The 20214-nt window shown below is 40.1% G+C and overlaps 1 protein-coding gene across 1 annotated transcript in view; it reads left to right on the top strand.

Annotated features, from left to right (window-relative positions):
• Positions 1–713: 713 nt before the first annotated feature.
• dnah6 (dynein, axonemal, heavy chain 6) overlaps positions 714–20214 on the top strand; it is a 54318-nt gene continuing 34817 nt past the window's right edge. Inside the window, exons 1-38 of the mRNA XM_070854395.1 lie at positions 714–759; positions 907–983; positions 1091–1270; positions 1615–1956; positions 2092–2226; positions 2318–2411; positions 2501–2567; positions 2852–3038; positions 3163–3255; positions 3347–3499; positions 3626–3691; positions 3770–3890; positions 5239–5390; positions 5655–5807; positions 6003–6254; positions 6443–6571; positions 6764–6877; positions 7006–7149; positions 7347–7502; positions 7752–7802; positions 8981–9073; positions 9189–9308; positions 9702–9882; positions 10001–10097; positions 10365–10593; positions 11229–11393; positions 12175–12285; positions 12426–12551; positions 12702–12857; positions 13273–13434; positions 15434–15571; positions 15999–16166; positions 16251–16399; positions 17732–17839; positions 18081–18207; positions 19126–19338; positions 19425–19646; positions 19818–19940. Coding sequence (XP_070710496.1) covers positions 714–759; positions 907–983; positions 1091–1270; positions 1615–1956; positions 2092–2226; positions 2318–2411; positions 2501–2567; positions 2852–3038; positions 3163–3255; positions 3347–3499; positions 3626–3691; positions 3770–3890; positions 5239–5390; positions 5655–5807; positions 6003–6254; positions 6443–6571; positions 6764–6877; positions 7006–7149; positions 7347–7502; positions 7752–7802; positions 8981–9073; positions 9189–9308; positions 9702–9882; positions 10001–10097; positions 10365–10593; positions 11229–11393; positions 12175–12285; positions 12426–12551; positions 12702–12857; positions 13273–13434; positions 15434–15571; positions 15999–16166; positions 16251–16399; positions 17732–17839; positions 18081–18207; positions 19126–19338; positions 19425–19646; positions 19818–19940 — 5400 coding nt within the window. The remainder of the gene's footprint in view (positions 760–906; positions 984–1090; positions 1271–1614; positions 1957–2091; positions 2227–2317; positions 2412–2500; positions 2568–2851; positions 3039–3162; positions 3256–3346; positions 3500–3625; positions 3692–3769; positions 3891–5238; positions 5391–5654; positions 5808–6002; positions 6255–6442; positions 6572–6763; positions 6878–7005; positions 7150–7346; positions 7503–7751; positions 7803–8980; positions 9074–9188; positions 9309–9701; positions 9883–10000; positions 10098–10364; positions 10594–11228; positions 11394–12174; positions 12286–12425; positions 12552–12701; positions 12858–13272; positions 13435–15433; positions 15572–15998; positions 16167–16250; positions 16400–17731; positions 17840–18080; positions 18208–19125; positions 19339–19424; positions 19647–19817; positions 19941–20214) is intronic.

Raw genomic sequence — 20214 nt, 5'->3', positions numbered from 1 at the left:
AAAAACATCAGTCTGTATCGTATGTTTTGAGTGTTAATTGTGTGCTTCTTTACATTTGTGACGCCTTCAGGAGCTGCTAAGGAACTGTTCCTCTCACACAGAGCAAACAGCAACGTGCCTTTGTGTGGCTGCGTTGCATGCCGGGAGAGAGTTTTGTTGCTAGGAGACAAACCTCAGCCGCTAGGCCAGCGAACCCTCTCAGAGCGCTGAAGGCACAGGTGCTTCTACCAAGCAATTTGACCAAGACATTTTAAAAAAGCATTTTGATCCTGAATACTCAACACGGTAGGTATGTTTGAGTCCTTCTCGAAGGCAGTGTTCACTCAATAAGACGAAAGTCACATATTAAACAAGCAGCAAAAGTTTGCTAACTTGCGTGTCACATTACCGTTAAAAAAAACGGTATGTGGCTTCATTTCGTTGACTTTGACAATTAGCGCTAACTAATATGTAACTTGTCCACAACTAGTGTTAATTTTTGCGTAATAATGAGTACTGTTAACTGGCAGGGCTTACAAATGCATGAATACATTTGACTAGTTGTTTATAAATGCAGTTGGGTAAAGTCAAATATTTACAAATTGTCTTTACTTTCTTCATGTGTTTGATGAAATAACTTCCAGATGACGTTACTAATGTTAACCTCCATAACCTCTACTGCTCCTCTGTCCTTAAGTCCCTCCACTGGCTCAGAGCCCGAGAGAACACATGCCATGGCCTCTGCGACTCCGAGCCAAAGCAGGGAAAACCAGTCCAGAGGTAGGCCCAGCTGCTATAGGCCTCATAAGTATGATGAAAATGTGCTAGTTAGATCTTAACGCATCACACTGTATAACCAGCAAACCTTCAGCTCTTCTGATGAAATGCTATTAGTAAACTTAAATCCCATTTGACAAACCGTCCCAGAGCGGCTGCTCAGGCTCCCTGACCTACAGAGCTCCACCTCCCTACCGAGGCCTCCAGTCCACGCTCAAGACACACAGGTGAGGCCAAGATCAACAAGCCCATATATATTCATATACACTGTATGTATGTATCTGGTCTTTTTTTTCTTTTTTTGTAAATGTCAGGTTTCTTCTTTTTAATTTAGGCTGTGCTGAAGAGACGTGTAAGACGGACAAAACCCAGTCTCAGCCACTTAAAAACCCGTAAGCGTATGTTTTTTCCCGGCTGGTACACTCCGTCACCTCCATCTCAACAAACAGAGCAGCCACAAAGGCGCCATAAACAATTGCCCGTCCACCTACCTCCTCTGCAGTCCACAACGAAGGTCAGTGACAGGCATTGAGATGAGGATAAACATTGCCTTAAATATGTCCATAGTGCATGAAGCACAGGCTCCTCTAAAGTGTCCCTTTTGATTAAATTATTTCATCAATCTAAAATAAAGGCAACGCTACGACACAAAACTACTAATACAACTGATACAAATGACAGGTAACAAAATGTATTGTAATGTCAAAATATTCATGGGAAAATCAGGTTCTTTTCTTCAAAGGGACAGCAAAGCCTTTGTGAAAGCCCCAATTGATTGTCTATTGCCTTTAAATGAGCTACTTTCAGGAGGGAATTAATCTTTGCTTGCGTCTGTCCACCTCTCCTCAGTTGTCCCAGAATGTGGCGACAACCCCAAGTGTCCCCAGATGGCCTTTTTCCATTAAGAGTAGAAGACAGCTGGACTCTCCCTCCAAAATTCAAATTTACAATTACAGTAAAGATGACTACTTGATGGTCTTCAATAATGGTGTGTTAACAGTGAAAGACATGGACTTTAACTTTATAACTCTTGACCGCTGGGAAGAAGAGTATGATTACCACTGCAAGCTGACCCGCATCCCCTTCTTCATCCTCTTCAAAAAGAGGAAACCCTTCCGTATGTGGCACTCCAAAGTTCGAGCCAAGAAGTTTCATTTGGCCAGGGAATCCCTTCGAAGTCGTTTGTTTTTTGTCAGTCAGGTATGTGACTGTGTGTTTGATCTGAGGTCTGTCTTAATGATCTCAATTATAGAATACTGAGAGCAATAATCTTTGTATTAATGTGCGTGGTGTGGATATTATGTTGTTATTAACATCTGCGCATATGTCATGCAGTCTCTAGGTACTGCACTGGTAGACATCAAGAAAATGTGTTGCCAGTTCTGTGACATAGGCGTGTGTCACATAGAGAAAAAACACACTTACACACTGCAGGAGTTCCAGGACATCCAGTTCAAACAACTGCAAGAGGTGCAACCGTACATTTACACAAAAATGGTCCAGATGGATTTTGTATGTCTTTGTGTGTCCCTTCAGATGCTCATTGTCCTCATTTGTTCAGATATTGGCTGACTTGGAGAAGTTTCAAGAACTGGCAAAGGAGGTGGCACTATGTGCCTGTCACAACTTCTTGGTGGAACCTCATCCTGACACAAGTATGTACACACTAACCATATGGAAAGAGTGAGCATGCATACAAACGCACAAGTGTTAAATGGTTGATGATGCTCTCTCCTCGTCCTAGCTGATCAATTTGACATGTCAGTGATTGCAGAGATTAGCCAGACTTCTTTGGCAAGCCGTCTCACCCGGTGAGTAATTTTTTCTTATTAGTTTCCCTTTAATTCTGTTTCCTTTCTGTCACTTTGTCTACCAGACAACCCCCCCCCCTTTTTTTTTTAAATCACAGTAGATTTTTTTTGCGTGTCACAGTCAGAGAACACAGGTGTAGATGATCAAATTAATAATGAAGATGAATTCCACTTAGCTGTCATGGCTTACTGGTATACCTGAATAGAACTAAGCCATCTTTAATCAGGCACATCTATATAATCAGGCACCCACCTCAACCCTTCTCTGTCTCTCACCTACCCAGCTTCATCCGTCTTGTTGACTATTTGGTCTTCAACACCATGCACACCTTAGTGGAGAATGCACTGGCCAAACTTTTGGCTGTGTTCCAGGAGCAGGTACGTCAAATGTCCAGCCATGCCGTTATTCAGAGCTGTAGCCAGCACTCTGAGGTTACCACTGACCCTGCTGAAGGAGAGCTGGATAAGAAGGTAGGACATTGTTTCAGTATTATTAACATTGAAACCACATTAATCAAAATACCAACTTGAGTTTTCAAGACCAGTGTTCAGTTTTGGCCTTGTCTGGTGTGTGTGTCTCTATCAGTCTGTCAAGTCAGAAGCCACACGTGTCCACCCTATGTTCACAACTAAGCTGATGCTGGACGCAAATACGTTTTCCTATAAACCGTCTGAGGAGACCTTTCAGGTTAGTTTTACAAAATGCTATCAACTGTTTCACTTTAAGTTATTTATTCCTCATTTAATGCCCATCTGCACTACACTGTTAATTCCCACAGGAGACTATTGAAGAGATCCTTCAGCAGTTTGTGAAAACAGTGAAGTCAGCTAACACACTTACTGCAGATCCTGATTTTGATTCATTGACACAGCGTGAGGAGTGCGAGGTAGTACAAAAGAAAAATCACCCCCCCCAACCTGACAGATTTGATGTGTACATAGTTGTTCTAAATGTTAATGTTGTTGATTTGTAAAAAAAAAAAAAAAATTAAGGCACCGATAGATTTTACTCTGTAATTGATTTGTGATATAGTCTATGTGTGTTTGTTAACCTGTAGAAACCCTGTTTGGAATCCATCATAGACAATGATGCCCACCTTGAAAGTCTTGTCCAAAATATCAAGGTCAGTTTTTATTTTGCATCTACCTATGTTATACTTTGTCTGTATGTACGGATTAATGGATTATGTATTTCCCCTTAGGAATCACTCCGGTTTGCCTTTGATGCAGCAAAAGTCTACTCACACACGTATGAACGTTTCCGGCTGGTTTATAAGGAGAATGAGAATCTGGATGTGGATGCATTGCGGCTACAAGATCATGGTGATGTACTATACATTAACATAAACATTATTTTTGTAACACATCTCCCACTCACAACACAAAGAGCAGTTCAGCTGAGAATTGTGCTCATGTAAGAGAGAGGCCTCTTCCAACAGCTGTAGTGATATGGAGAACATGTCTTGGACACTTATGCTTCAGACTCTGTGTACATTCCTATAAAGGGGGTGTAGTGACCCTTTTTCGCCTATCGATCAAGGGCACCTGTTGCTGATGGTGAGGATGTTTTGACTCGTGTAAAAAACATGTCGACTCCACTGCTTCTTGCTTGGATATGGTGCTGTTTATTGTTTACATTCTTTCGTTTTCATTTCCTTCCAATACGAGTCTGTCTTTTACGCACTTCTCAATCGTGACTGCTTACCAATGCAGATCCCGGTATATGCAGTTCAGAATTAAACAAACAATCCAAAACGCCACGACACGTCACCTCCCGACACAGTCTAAAACTGTTTTCTTCTCTTCCCATCAGTCCACACCTGGGTGCATCACCTGGCTGATTATATGCCCTCTCGCACACACAGCAGGGATGCCCCCAGTGGTGGGAAGCTCACAGCAAAAACTAAACAAAGATATCTAATGCAATACAAATGCACATTACAGGTGGCTTTCAATACATAATTTTTTCCGCACAAAAAAAGTGATGGATCAAGTGTTCAAGTCAAGTATATAAGAATACAAATACTGTTGTTGCAAACAACGCAAGAGAGGAATGCTGTATGTATATAATCCTTTTACCCATCAGTGCAATCTCAGTTTACTTCAGTGTCATCAGCGAAAAGAGGGCAGCGCTTTTTACAGATGATCTGAACCAAAACTTACAACATAACCAGGTTAAGTTTGCAGCATAATTTACCATGGTGATCTAGCCAAGTTAAAAGGGAGCATTTTGTCACACTGAAAGCTCTGGCTTTAGGCATCGCTATACATTGCTAACCCTGGGTGAATCATCAGTCCAAACAGGGTATTTTTGTTTTGAAACAAAGACCCTTATCAGTGTTCCTCTACCTAAAGGGTACCCCATGGAGCTTTCTTGAAAACATACAAAAGTTTTAGTTTTAGTTTAGTTTTAGGTAACTACAATAACCCCGATGTGGACATATTTATGCAAATGTTTGCATCTGTATGTGTACATATGTCTTTTTTCCCCTTTATCTCGTGCAATTATGGCACACAAAATATTTACGTACTTGTCCATCTCGTTAGAAAAAAAGAAACTAAAACACAAAAGTTGTTCAATAGGAAAACATACACAAGTTTTATTTAGGCAGTAAAGCATGCAAAATAACAGTCTTTGCAAATGATGGATGTTGACTGCTTGATCTCAAAGGTTTGGCCTTTTTTGGAGAAGCACTGGAGTTATACCACAGTCAGCACAAGGAGGCCTTAGCTATCCAACAGATGAGACATCTGGGCTTACTGCTTGTGGACAAAACACAGCTTAAAGAGAAGCTTGTGTCTTCCCCGCTCCGCTGTCTGGAGGTGAGGACTAGCTGTATGCAAACAAAGTATTACTGGTATTACACAACTGTTTTTGGCTGTAGAATTGAGTTTGACCACGATAAACAAGTGCTTTAAAACAGAGGGCAGTAAGGTCATTCTGTGTCTATGAAACCTCACTGGAATCAAAAGATCCAAGCCTCAGTGAATGATGAATTTGGGAGAAGTACTTTTTACACAATGAAATATTTGATTACAAAGCAAAAAATGTAGGAATCACAGCTCTGCTCTGATTTTCTGCTCAAGGTCATCAACGAGATGCTTACTCGACTGGCTAAGAGGAAGCTAGATGCTGTCATTGCCGACGCTTGTGACGCTCAGTTTACACTAGAGTCCAGTCCCACCACTACAGTCCAGGTAGCTGACTCCATCACATTCCTGGATGAGATACAGGACAGGGTAAGACATACATTTTACATTAATAGCAGTTTGTAACAAAACCGTCAAAGCAAAGTTTTATTTATAAAGCTTGCATAATCTGCCCAGTCGTCTCTCTTACTTTCTGTCCCCTCTTCTTGCGTCCTCTGCTCTCTTCCTTTTTTATCTGACTCTGTTGTGCAACAATCTTTTTTCTCTCTTTCTCTCTCTCACCAGATTACAGTGCTAGAAGAGGAGCAGGAGACAGTGTGTCAGATGTACAATCTGATAAACATGTACTCAGTTCCCACACCAACTGAGGATCTGGTTGCTTTCGCCACCTTGCAACCCTCCATTAACTCATTGCACAACATCATTGATGAGGCAGTGGCAGAGAGGGACTCCAGCATGGACAAGTTTTGCAACTTCCTGCAAAAAGACATGAAGGAGCTGAACCATGAGGTCACAAAAGTCAAGCTTAAGTCACAGGTACATGGGGTGCATGTTTTCATTTTTTATTAACTAATGCAGACAAGTTGAAAAAAATAGGGTCTTAGTTTACTTAGCAATTAGTTTAGTTTACTTATTTTGGTTACATTCAAAGACCAGCTTTTTTACTCAAGGTGTACCTTGAATATGTCGTCGCTCCATTTTACTTGTTTGTTTTCCATATGTAGGATCCACAAATCCTAGACATTAAAGCAGATCCCTCCCATGTGCGTCTGCTGCTGGGGGAGATCCAGATTTCCATCGATGAGCTGCATGCCCAAGCATCTGCCTACACCTCCTACCAGAAGAAATTTAAGGTGTTGTAATTCTTTAGATCCTTTCTGTCTTTGTGGCATCATTCTTGCAAAACACATGCCATGTCAATTTTGTTTTGTTTTTGAAATCTGGGTTTCAGAGCAGACAAGGTCATGTTATTTAAACTTTACCAACAAACAAGCTTACCAAAACAACCAAAATTTGTTTACCCCTCTACCTTCTGACGAATAAAGGTGGAAGTGACTAAGTTTGATACCCTGGAGGAGTTAACTTCAGAGTTTAGACTGAAGCAGCTGCTGTGGGACTCTCTGGAGGAATGGGACTCTTTACAAGATGGATGGATCCAGGTGAGGTGCAGTTAACATATTGTATACAAAGACCTGAGCAGACACGCAATGTAATGACCAGACACATGTAAACAACTCTTCCTCTCATCTAAGCTTAACTGTGCGCTTTAATGTACATCCACATCCAGAGCACGCTTCAGCAACTGGACCTAGAGCAGTTAAGCTCACAGGTCAACAAATTTAGCAAATACATCAGCCAGCTGGAGAAGGGCCTGCCACGTAACAATGTGGTGTCAAGTCTCAAGGAGAAGGTGGAAGTCATGAAGCAGTGGGTGGGTAGGACAACATGTTGTGCAGTGACTGACATTAATGTGTGTTGTGTGTAATGTGAATGATTAAATTAACATTAACACAAACACTCTTTTTGAAATGTTGCTACATTGAAATATGGACTGCCAGGAAGTGATTTAGCCCATTGGGTCTTGACTACAGCTTTCTCACTCTATCTAAATCACATTTTTTCCTTCAGCTGCCTGTGATCACTGATCTGCGTAACCCATGTTTGAAACCAGAGCACTGGAAGACTCTGGAGTCTATTGTGGGGACCCCCCTGAACATGGAGGAACTTACTGTGGTTGTTTTGGAGGAGATGAATGTCTTTTCCTACGGCATGGAGATACAGGAGGTAACACATTATGATCTTCTCTTGCTGTACTCAGATGACCCCAGTTATTACTGACTAGTTAGTCTGTAAAAGGGTTATTACACTACCACACACTACCACTTGCCCTTTCCACTTCTAAAAGACTACCTTGCACTAAACTGATGTTTTTTTGTATCTTGATGTCAAAGGTCAAATGTTGTTAATGTCTGCCTATCTAATATTTTTAAGTCTGACCTGACCTGGAGGCCTAACCGAACCTTTGACTTTTAGGTGTCAGGACAGGCTTCAGGAGAGGCATCAGTGGAGACCATTATTACAAAGGTACGTTGGAACTGCCTGTACAGATACTACACACTCATCAATATCCAGTGGAGAAAGTGCAGTAGAAGTGTACCTTCATTACTTGTCTGTTGAATGTAGTTACTTTTAATCGTGTCATTTTGTGCCCACGCATGTCTGACTCAACAATCATCATCACATTAATAGATTTCTACTATTTTTAACCTTTGCTACACTGCTTCCAAGTATCATGTCAAGCAGGCATCGAATCAAAATCCGTTCTTCTCTTCCACTGTAAAAGCAAAGCTCTCTCTGCCATGGGGAAACTAAGGTTCTTTTTCAGGAGATGCAGAGTTGAGAAAAACGACCAGATATGTGGCAACACAAATATGCTGCCAAATGTATGTTTTGTTTTCAAAACAATAGTAAATAAGCATTACCAAAAATGTTAAAGTGTCCCTCGAAGTTTTCAGTTCATGTTTCTGGAGACAAACCCAGTCACTGTTTGTGATACATATAGGGTTTTGTCTTTTAGTAATAAACACAATAGCCATATTGGTAGTGGCTGCTACAAATTACAATAAATACAATATATAGAAATGTACATAAATTGGTTAGTTTGTATTAAAACATGCAGTTAATACAAAAACTGTCCACTAGTATATTCACACCTCAGATTTGATTTGTGAAGCACCACTCAAACAGTTGTGTGTTTAGGGTAGAGTTTGTTTTTTTCTTGCTTAATTGTTTCATCTGTAGAATCATATATATAAAAAAAGTGAAACAAACCAGAATTGCTTGTTTTGTCAGTCCATTCAAACAAAAGCATGACAAAGAAAGCAACAAATCTTCATATATGAGAAGTGGAAAGCAGAGAATCTTTTGGCTTGAAAAATGACTCAAACAAATAATCGATTATTAAAGAGTTGCAGATTAATTTTCTGTGGATCAACTAAATGTAGCAGCTCTAGTCTTGGGTTGTCTGTTTAGATTTGTTACCTAGGACATAGTGTTAGGTGCTTCTCCCATGTGCAACATCTACTCTAGCCAGGAGATAAATCCAGTGTCACTGTTGGTAATGTTTGTCATCACCACCAATCTCCTCCCAGAAATTTATATCTGTGGGAGAATGCACACACAATACACACATACAATATTTATGGGATGCAGTTCAGTGAGCCCATTTTGCTTAAACTCTGCCTTCTCAATGAGCCATGTAGGTGGAGGACATGTGGAAGACCACAGAGTTCACTGTGCTGTCTCATGGTGATTCCGAAAATGTCTTCATCCTGGGAGGAACAGATGATATCCAGGTGGTAACATGCAGCACACGCACTCTCACACACAGTCTGTTGTAACACAGTGGTAGTGTTTCATTACATCTGATTGTTTTTGTTTGTGTGTTTCCATGTTTGTTTTACGGTGAAGGTACTCCTGGATGACAGCATTATCAATGTGGGCACGGTGGCATCTTCTCGCTACATATCTCCCATCAAGCACAGGGTGGAAAAATTGCTGAGGCAGCTGACCCTGTTCAACCAAACACTGGTAAAGGCTTAGACAAGAATAGCACAGCATGATCTTTCATTCCATTTCTTCAAGTCTGTCTTCTCTAGGATTGTCTGCATGCTAAATGCAGATTTTGACTTTTGATTTGGCCTCAAATATTACACAGTAGCTCCCCCTAGTGGCTGCAAACAAGAGGTCAAACTCCTTGCAAAAGAAATGATTCTTCAGTGATGTTGATTGAGTTCTTCATTACAGTTTATTTGAGCAAAAATAAAGACTAAAAATATTGCATTTAAGACTAGTTTAAGACTTAAGTCATATTATTAATTTCCTTTACCTGTTTAATTCTCCTTCATTTCAAACTGCCCCTACTGCATTCTCTCCCCTTTTACTTCTTTATACATGCTCTCCTCTTTCTGTGCTTCTTTCCAGGATGAGTGGCTTACATGCCAGAGGAACTGGCTTTACCTAGAGAGTATCTTCTTGGCTCCAGACATCAAGAGGCAGCTGCCTGCTGAGTCCAAGATGTTTCTTAAAGTGGACAAGTCCTGGAAGTCGATCATGGCAAAGGTCAATATGCTGCCCAATGCCCTTAAAGCAGCCACACAGCCTGGTAGGTAGCCATTCAGCACTGATAGATAAATAGACTAGACATGTATATGTGGAGACAGGCAAACATATACACAATCTCACATGGACTAACTCAAGTAAATACATTTTTTGCTAAACAGATCTGTTGGAGACTTTTAAGCACAACAACACTCTTTTGGATGAGATACAGAAGTGTTTGGAAGCCTACCTGGAGTCCAAGAGAGTCATTTTCCCCAGGTACACATGTTTGGTTTATTACCTATTACAACAGCAGACTTTCACATCGTGTGTCATCCTAAATGTTTTTGCTTTATTTATTTATTTTTGGTTTTAAATTTAAAATGATAACATACATAACATGTTTCTCTGCATTTTCCCCTTAACATGGTACCAGTGGTTAATCTAAACATCTCTTCCCTGTGAGCACTGAGTAATAAACACTATGATGTGGATTCTGATGTGTAGTAAGTACGCTGATATTCATCCTTTATCTCTCCCTCGCAGGTTCTACTTCTTATCCAATGATGAGCTACTAAAGATCTTGGCCCAGACAAGGAACCCCCAGGCAGTGCAGCCGCACCTCAGGAAGTGTTTTGATGCCATTATACGGCTAGAGTTTGCTTTGCTACCCGAGCAATATGCTGGTGCTAGAGGAACTGTGCTGGGCGCTGGAAAACAGGAGGTGGTCTATAGCAAAGACATCCTGAATATGGTTTCTCCTGAGGGAGAGAAGGTCAGGTTTGAGTAACCCTAACACCCTCGGTCATCATGCTGTCTGTGTTTAATTTTACCTTTTCTTTTTTTGGTCCTTGCTGAGAAAGAGAGAAAGTGAGTAAGAAGGAGAAATACTCTTCTGCTACCTTCCTTTCTGCATAAACTATAACAATAGTTAACCTTGTCAGCCCTGGTGAATGGCACTGCTGTTCTCTTCCATAGCAACCTTAAATGAAGAATAGTGCAGGAATGAAGCCAGTTCTTAAATAATGCAAAACCTTGTACAAGCAGTAATTAAGAGAAAAATTGGACATGCCATATTTTACTTTGATTTGATTACAAACATAATGACTGTATTCTAGTTTATTGTTTTAGAAACTACACATTTGTTAAGAAAACCGGAACACAAAGAAAACTGGATAGCTGTAATTTTCAGTCTGCCATTTGTGGACTGACTGGTTTTGTTCTCAACAACTCTGTGGCTGCTAGTCACTTACTGTATCAGACAGTTATGACCACAAAGGGTTATTAGTTATCACCCTTGCAGCCTGTTGATCACAAAAGTAAATAAGGCTGTGAGAATTGATACAGAGGATTCATATGTAATCATGTTCTTAACTGTTACTGATCTTGTCCTTCTGTGTGCAATTGTAGGTGGGTTTGACTAAAGGACTGAAGGCACAAGGCAATGTGGAAGACTGGCTTTGCAAGGTGGAGGAGGCTATGTTCTCCTCACTGCGACGCCTCAGTAAGGCTGCCATTGCAGACTACCAGGTGAAGTCTAGAGAGGAATGGGTGGTGGCTGGACATCCATCACAGGTACACACACACACACACACACACACACACACACTTACTTGTACTTCTATCTTTGTGAGGATGCTCATCAAAATAACACATTCCCCAATTTTTTAGCCTATCCTTAATGATCCCAACTAAATGCCTACCCCAGCCCTTACCTAACCTTATCCTAAACCTAATTTATACCTAAAAACCAAGTTTGCACCTTTAAACAGCCCTTCAAGTTGTGAAGACTGACCAAAATATTCTCACTTCCCAAAAATGTCCTCACTCTTCCTCACAGTACTTGTAGCAAGTACAAGATCACACACACACACAGATTTGTAGAGTAATCTGTTTTATGACATTTACTGACTGACTGTATATTTGACCTCACTTTATATGTAAAAGCTCAACTAGGGACAAGAGTTGAAAATTAGCAATAGTTATAAACTCTCACGCTTTGTATTGGGGCTATGTTGAATTGCAATCAAATGAAACAGAAATAAAATAAACAAACGTGCATTTAAGTGAAGGAAGGGGCCAGTGCTCAGATGTTTAAAGTAATATACATGTTTATATGGTATTACATACTTTGGCTTTATGTGGGAAAATGTCAAGACACACACAGTACACACCAGTAAATTTCACTTATATATACTTTTTCTAGCTATGAGAACTACTATCAGGAGCTAACCAAGGCTATAAATGATATTGCTTTTGTTTAAAGCTTTGATAGATGTTGCAATTGATATCGTATTTCACATAATTTCTCTGTTTTTCTAGTGATTTAACTTCACTTTGTGTGTGTGTCCACCAGGTGGTGCTGACCATCTCACAGATGATGTGGTGCAGGGACATGGATGCCTGCCTGGAGGGAGACCATGACCACTTTGCTGCCCTGCAGGAATTTGAATGCACTAACTTTGATGTAAGCCACAATAATTAGTTTGGTTAAAAACTTGAAAACTTTGAAAAATTAAGACTACAAGACTCCTACCAAGTATTACTATAACCCATTAATGTTTGTGTGGTTGTGTATGTATTTGTGCATGTCTGTGTGTATTCCAGAGGCTGAATGCCCTGGCGGCATTAGTACGAGGACATTTGCCTACTTTACACCGTAATATCATCACTGCCCTCATCACCATTGACGTCCATGCCAGAGACATTGTCACAGATCTAGTCCGCCAGAAGGTACAAACGACACTAAATACCGTTAAGCATCTTATGGCTATGTCTGTTCAGGGCTTGGTATGATAGGTGCAGGTATTGATTTCCAGATGATCCGACAATATTTGTAACAGGTAACGTTAACCTTATAATAACTTCAGCCCTCTTTTTCAGGTGGACACCAGGTCAAACTTTGAATGGCAGAGACAGCTACGCTACTACTGGGACCTGGACCTGGACAACTGTGTAGCCACAATGGCTCTGTCTACTTACATTTATGGCTATGAATACCTGGGGGCCTGTCCTAGATTGGTTATCACACCACTCACGGTAACACGTTAATGCAAAGTGACACTGAGACACACATGTATGACTGGTGTGTGCCTTGTGTAGCCGCAACCTTAATTGTAATACAGAGAACTTCTAATGCATTATGTTGAAATACAGTTAGACAAGAAATCCCCCATTGGCAGTGCTTCATGAGGACAATGTTATGTCATTCAGATTGCTTGTAAACCCACAGACCTGTACGGAAAAAACCACAGATTACTAAAATGCAAGCTACCAAACCACAATTGGGAATTAATATTTTAATCTATACAATATGTGCCAGCTACAACTAAAAATGTGACACAGAAAAACAGCAAATTTAGTGTTTTCTATTATCTTGTTAACTATTTGTTTTGCCTAAAAAGTCACAGTTGTTCAAACTGTACTGCATCTCTCACCCCTCCCTGATATGCAGGACCGTTGCTATTTGTGCCTGATGGGGGCTCTCCAGTTAGACCTAGGAGGAGCTCCAGCTGGGCCAGCAGGGACAGGCAAAACTGAGACCACCAAGGACTTGGCTAAGGCCCTTGCCATACAGTGTGTGGTCTTTAACTGCTCTGATGGACTTGACTACAAGGTCAGCCATGACAAACTGTATTCATCTATAACCCAAATCTGGACTTTTGTTTGCTCCTGTCTTATACTCTCTGTTACTTTTGTCAGCTTGTTTGTCCAGTTTGTACTAAGATATTTGTTCTTTCATTTCTTACCCTGCTCCTCTCCACCAGCATGTGATTCATGCATCCTTTTGCCACATTTGAATTAGCTTTGGAAGGCTCTCTTACTGTACCTACCAGTTGATGTCATTAGATGGCACTATTGCTAAAGCAGTCAATCCCTCTGCCATGTGCCAGTTAACGCACAGATACACTGTACGGAGCATTTCAAATAGTTGTGTTCTGCTAAAACATTGCTTAAAACAGATTTGATCCTTTACTCTATGTTCTTTAGGCAATTTTCTGAAACTTCTGACTGCACAATCATTAGCTATAGTAGTAGTATCTAGTAAAAGGTGCATACTGTGATCAAAATGAACAATATGGGATGCTTCATCAAAATCCAAAACACAGGATTAGAACCTGCTATCACTCCCACATTGAGGGACAGGTCTAGGATAATGTACAGTGAGCCAGTCTTTTTTATAATAAGAGCCTCAACAGGGGGATGCAAGTCTTGATTCGTCCTGAAGGGGGGTTTATTTGCAAATATGACTGCCGATTGCTGTACATTGTCCCGCTTACACTGTGACAATTTTATTGATTGAAAGATGATTTTCTTAAGAACTGCAACTGTCATTTATACACAGCAACGATCTGTTATACAGAAATTACAGACCATAGAATGACCATAGAATCAGAATTGAGTATTCAACAACACTGTGTAATAATGAAAGTTATTCATTATTTCCATTTGTGTAAAGATTGTTTATATCATTGACTTTTAATTAATTCTAATCAGTTGGCAAACAAAATCAATGCTGATATTTCATCCATAAGTAATAACCATCAGTTACATATAAGAAGATGTCTAAATTGTCTGTAAGTTTCAAACTTTGGAGAGATTGGGTCTTAACCTTGAGAAAAACAGCACATTTCAATTTAATGTTATACAGTACTTTGTCTTGCAGTGCAGCGAGGTTGGAGTCAGTACTGCTAGCCGCACTCACTGACAAGACAGGTGGAAAGCTATTCTCTGCTGTAGTTATTATTGGTAGCAGACACCTGTGTACTAGAGTTAGACAGTTCTGCTCCACTGTGGCTGAGCAACATTTAACTGTAACATTTAATTCCTTTGTCCATGAGATATTAATAAGTTTGAACGGTGGTTTTTGTTTCAACCATGGCCGTGATGCAAGTAAAACAGCAGTATAAAAAAAATGCACTAACACTACCCGTCTCTTCAGCTGCAAATATATACACGAGGCCACTAGCAAACATGGCTGTCTTATGTTCAAAAGTCTCTTCACAATCTCTTCTTAATTTTAGTTGTTATAAATGCAGCATGGTTGTCCATTGGCAAGATCCAAAGCTGATTTTAAAGGGATTATGTGCTACAAAGTAATGATTAAAATATAATGCTCTGTCCATGACTTAGTTATTGGTAGTAGAATAACCAACTAATGTATTTCCACAATGAACTATGCTACAACCAGGAGTAGTTTACAATGAATTTAAAGATCAAAAAAATATTACAATGGCCGTTTTACACTCCCATCACATCCTGCCCATAAGTCATGTTTCAGTGAACTTTGTAAAGCACTATGAGACACTCTGTTGTGATATTGGGCTATACAAATAAAATTGAATTGAATTGAATTGAATTGAATTGAATTGAATGTTAATGGCTTGTTTAATGTGTATGGGCGAACGTCTTCATCTAAAAGGCAGGGTGAGGAATTTGCCATATACAAGTTGCGCAAACATTACGTGTGTAACCTTGAATTACAGTCTCACATGGTCTCTGCATGCCCACTTTATGAATCAATACCCAAAATAAAAATCGAGATGACTCAAAACTTACATTCTTATTTTACTTTGATTTCTCCAATTTTAATCAGTCACACTCCTCTCTTTCAGATGATGGGGCGCTTCTTTAGTGGGCTTGCTCAGTCGGGTGCTTGGTGTTGTTTTGACGAATTTAACCGAATCGACATTGAAGTGTTGTCTGTCATCGCTCAGCAGCTCATAACCATACGAAACGCCAAAGCTGCTAAGGTACAAACACACACACACACACACACACACACACACACCACTTTTGCATTGTGGTGTGTCAAAACACACTGCATACTATGTTTAGAGAAGATTTAAGGATATTGCTCCAGTCTCCTGAAACACCATGTGTTAAGCCTTACACATCTTAAGAGTCAGTAACTAGCTGATTAGATTCTCTTCTACTTGACCAACGTGATGATGGTCTACTATCAAACTTTGTCACTATACAATCACTTTCTAGCTTCACATCTTTTCTGCATGCACATATTGGGGATGTATTGAGAATAAAGATGATCCAGTAAAGAGCCAGCACAGATTACAGACAGCAGAAATGAATTAGGTCCATAACTCAATGCCACATACAGACTAGCTTGTGTAGATGTTTAAGACATCGTTTAAGCTTCTCACTCAATTCTGTGTTATGCAGCTGTCAAGGTTTCGATTTGAGGGCCAGGACATCAAGCTGGTGATGACTTGTGCTGCATTCATCACCATGAATCCGGGCTATGCTGGAAGAACAGAGCTACCTGACAACCTCAAAGCTCTCTTTAGACCTATAGCCATGATGGTGCCAAACTATGCGCTCATTGCTGAGGTAACAGGCAGACTGTCTGTGCGTTGTAGTACATGCGTGCTTATTTTCTCTCAGTTTATCATATGTCTCTCTCCCTCCCTCCAGGTGATTTTGTACTCAGAGGGATTCGAGTCCAGTAAGACCCTAGCAAGGAAAATGACCCAGATGTACAAGCTGTGCTCTGAGCAGCTGTCCCAGCAGGACCACTACGACTTTGGCATGAGAGCTGTTAAGTCTGTCCTGGTCATGGCTGGGTCAGAGCATTTACACTCATGCATACACTAACAAACATATGCAGTTAGTTATAGAAAGACCAGAAGACCATTGTGGCTCGTACAAGCACACAGAGACACATGAATAACCATTCAGTATATTTAGTACATATGTACAGATTGTGTGTGAGAGAGTATTAATGATGATTATTAATGGATATATTGTTAATCAGTATGCAGTTGTTATGATCTATGCAGAGACAGTCATCATTTGTAAGTTAAGGAAAGTCATGCTTTGTGAACCCTTATAGATTCAGCAAATCTATTAATCAAATGCAAAACCATAAAGAAACACTGTACCAGTGTTAACTCAAATTAGAATATAACCCTCTGGCTGCTGAAGTGATCCCATACTTTTTTTGCTGGAACCATGTTTGATTATAGAAAAGAAGCACCTCTTTACTTAAGCACTAGTTTCACTGTGTGCCATCCGTGTGAAATTCCTTCACTCAGTCAAATAGATATAATTCCCGAAACTAATGAGTGTTGAGACACATGAAGAGATGAAGAACAAGATTAGGCAGACAAAAGAATGGGTTGGAGACAGCAAAAGCATGGTTGTTCCTGGCCCGCGTGGGTGCATAAATAGATTTGAATGGATGTTCTTGACCATATGTAGTGAAAGTCATGCTTTTGTCTTTTGGTTATTAGCTGTAGCTCAGGGAACTGTTGTAATTGGCTTGTGATTCATTGTCCATCTTTGCCTAGAAATTACTCCTCTGTGTCTGCTCGTTCCACACTAAGCACACATTCATTATCTCCCGCTTTAATGTCTCTAATGTTTTTTACTTTGTTTTTTATAACCGAGTGGAGTCAGCTTGTTGTGAAGATCGGGTTGCGCAATATTAGATTATCAGCTTACATCGGCTGCTTATTATTTTTGTTACATCTGTATTGGTAATGAGTCTGTTTTCCACTAGTTGATTCGCCCATTGTAACATTAAATATTGTTAATATTTATTTCAGTGAATGCACCAACTCCCCTGGAAGTCCTTCCTTGAAAAGTGTTACTGGATTTACTTTTTGGAAACGTATTAGTTATTCAAGGCAGTTTAGTAATAATGAACAAAGTGTAAACTGAAAACTAAGGATTGTTCTGCAGTTTGGTCAAGACATAGTGGGGAATGATGAACAAAAAAAAAAAAAGTACACCAATTGTTTGCTACAAGCTTTATAATTGCTACCAATAAAATAGATTGTATAATAAGTAACTGTAAAACTTGTTGACAAATAATCAGCTTTGAGGAAAATTCTTGACATCTTTACATGAAATGCATATCATATTTAATGAATGATTGTTTTTTGTGTTCTTAGGTCACTAAAGAGAGATAACCCCCACCTCAGTGAGGATGTGGTTCTTATCAGAGCCCTGAGGGATTCCAACCTGCCAAAGTTCCTTGTTGATGATACTGTGCTGTTTGGGTAAGTCCGTCAGACGTTTTGGAGAGGAAGTGCATCTTACTTCTGGTGCTCCAAGTGTACATACACAGAAAAATAACTGGGCATTAGAATCTCACAGCGAACTGCTGAGTGCCAATTGTCAGTGCAAAACAGATGTGCTATATTTTAAACTTCTTGTATGTGAAATTAATTATGTTCTACTGTGTGTGTGTATATATATATATATTGTAAGTGTGTATGTATTATGCCAACTCCCCTCCAGTGGTATCTTATCAGACCTCTTCCCTGGTGTGTGTATTCCTGAGCATGACTACGGTGTGCTACACTCCACCATCCTCAAGTCTCTGGTTAAGCGAAACCTGCAGCCTCTGGCTAGCATGACCAAGAAGGTACAAGGGGGAGTGAATTTTTTTCCATATGAATTATTTCCTTTGCCTCTGTAAAACACTTTGCATGTAATATATACATTCTGAAAGACAAGGAGGATATTATTCCAAATCCCATCAAAACACAACGTGCTAGTCCATGCCTCAGTACTAACCTGTTTGTGGCACTCATCTTTAAGCACATTTGCTCCCGCTGAAGATGTACATCTTTTAGACAGGTCACATATGTGTTTCAGTTTTTTTCTTAAAACATCTGGACACAGTAGACTAGAGTTGATGGAGTAAATTGTGCATAGTTGGCAGACTTTTTTCAGCTCTGGATAAATGAGAGGTAAATTGGAAAGTCATATGGAAATGGGCAACATTGGGGGTCCATGGCACAGAAAAGTAAACTATATCAAGTTTTTGCTACACTGGCAATAGCTGTTAATAAGATTATTGCATTGTTATTTTTTGTATTTTCAGTAGATTTGTATAAGAATATTAAATATATGCCACCTTTAACCTTTGTATGGTGTTCGGGTCTGTGGGACCCGTTTTCATTTTTTCATCAAGAGCAAAATTATATGATTAATTATTTTTTTCAAACTCAGACTCATTGGCCTTGACTCATATTGATGAGTCTGACTTTGAAAAAATGATTAATCGTATAGTTTTTCTTTTGATAAAGAACATGAAAACGGATGAAATCGGGTCCACAAACCTGAACACCATACAAGGGTTAAAGGGTTGATTCACCCAAATTACTAAAACACATGTCCAGTGGTATGTAATGCATGCTCATTTTCATTTCATTTGCTCAGGTTTTAAAATGTGTATCTCTGAAATTTCTGCAACCACCACCATATATGGCAGGTGAATAGAATTTAGTTATCAAACATGGCCTCATTCCTCTACTTCCACTTCTTTTTATGCAACCAGGTGATCCAGCTGTATGAGACCATGTTAGTGCGTCATGGTGTCATGTTGGTAGGGCCTACTGGTGGGGGTAAGACCACCGTCTACACTATCCTGGCAGACACACTGGAGACCCTCCATCGCGCGGGGCACAGTGCTAACAACCCCTTCTATCAACTTGTCAAGACCTATGTGCTTAATCCAAAATCTGTCACGATGGGAGAACTCTATGGAGAGGTACTGTTGACAAGAGAATAACTGACACACAGCAACTTCTTCGCTGCTCTCTCTACATTCATTCATTATTTACCTCAACCCCTCAGGTTAACACATTAACGCTGGAGTGGCGTGATGGACTGATGGCACTGAGTGTCCGTGATGCAGTCAGCAACACCAGTGACGACCACAAGTGGGTGATCTGTGACGGCCCAGTCGACGCCCTGTGGATTGAGAACATGAACACAGTGCTGGATGACAACAAGATGCTCTGTCTGGCTAACAGCGAGCGAATCAAACTTACTCCATCCATACATATGATGTTTGAGGTTAGAGCTTTTTTCTTGTTAATAAGCAGTTTTCAGATTCATATGCACAGGCGCTGAATGCGGCTAAAGCTTGACATTTGATGCTTTCTGCTTTAGTGTATACTTTGATAGTTCTGCAGTATTTTGTACTCCCAGATCACCTTCTTTAATCTTCTTAACTGTGTTTATCAGGTCCAGGACTTGGCTGTAGCATCTCCAGCTACAGTCAGTCGCTGTGGGATGGTATATATTGACCCAGATGAGCTCAAATGGATGCCGTATGTCCAGACATGGATCAGTGGTCTAGGAGCCAAGGTTGTACATACTATATCTCTGTCATTAGTCTTTTGAAATTGGCTACAATCATGCTCATCGTAACAGAGGATTCATGCTTGAGGCTTGGCATATAAATGCTTATAAAGCAGTATTACATGTTTGCACAAGTGCCTTTCTTATGACATGTGGTCCCACAAGCCAGTGGTAGTACCCATAGTTTATGTAACGTGTTACATTAATTTTCTCTCAGGTCATAGTTTTCTACCTTTAAGAACAGTCCGAGCTGTTGGCATTCGTTAAACATCAAATGTTC

This window comes from Pempheris klunzingeri, chromosome 3 (assembly GCF_042242105.1).
Source record: "Pempheris klunzingeri isolate RE-2024b chromosome 3, fPemKlu1.hap1, whole genome shotgun sequence".
Classification (NCBI taxonomy): domain Eukaryota; kingdom Metazoa; phylum Chordata; class Actinopteri; order Acropomatiformes; family Pempheridae; genus Pempheris; species Pempheris klunzingeri.
This window is presented reverse-complemented; position numbering and strand designations above follow the sequence as displayed.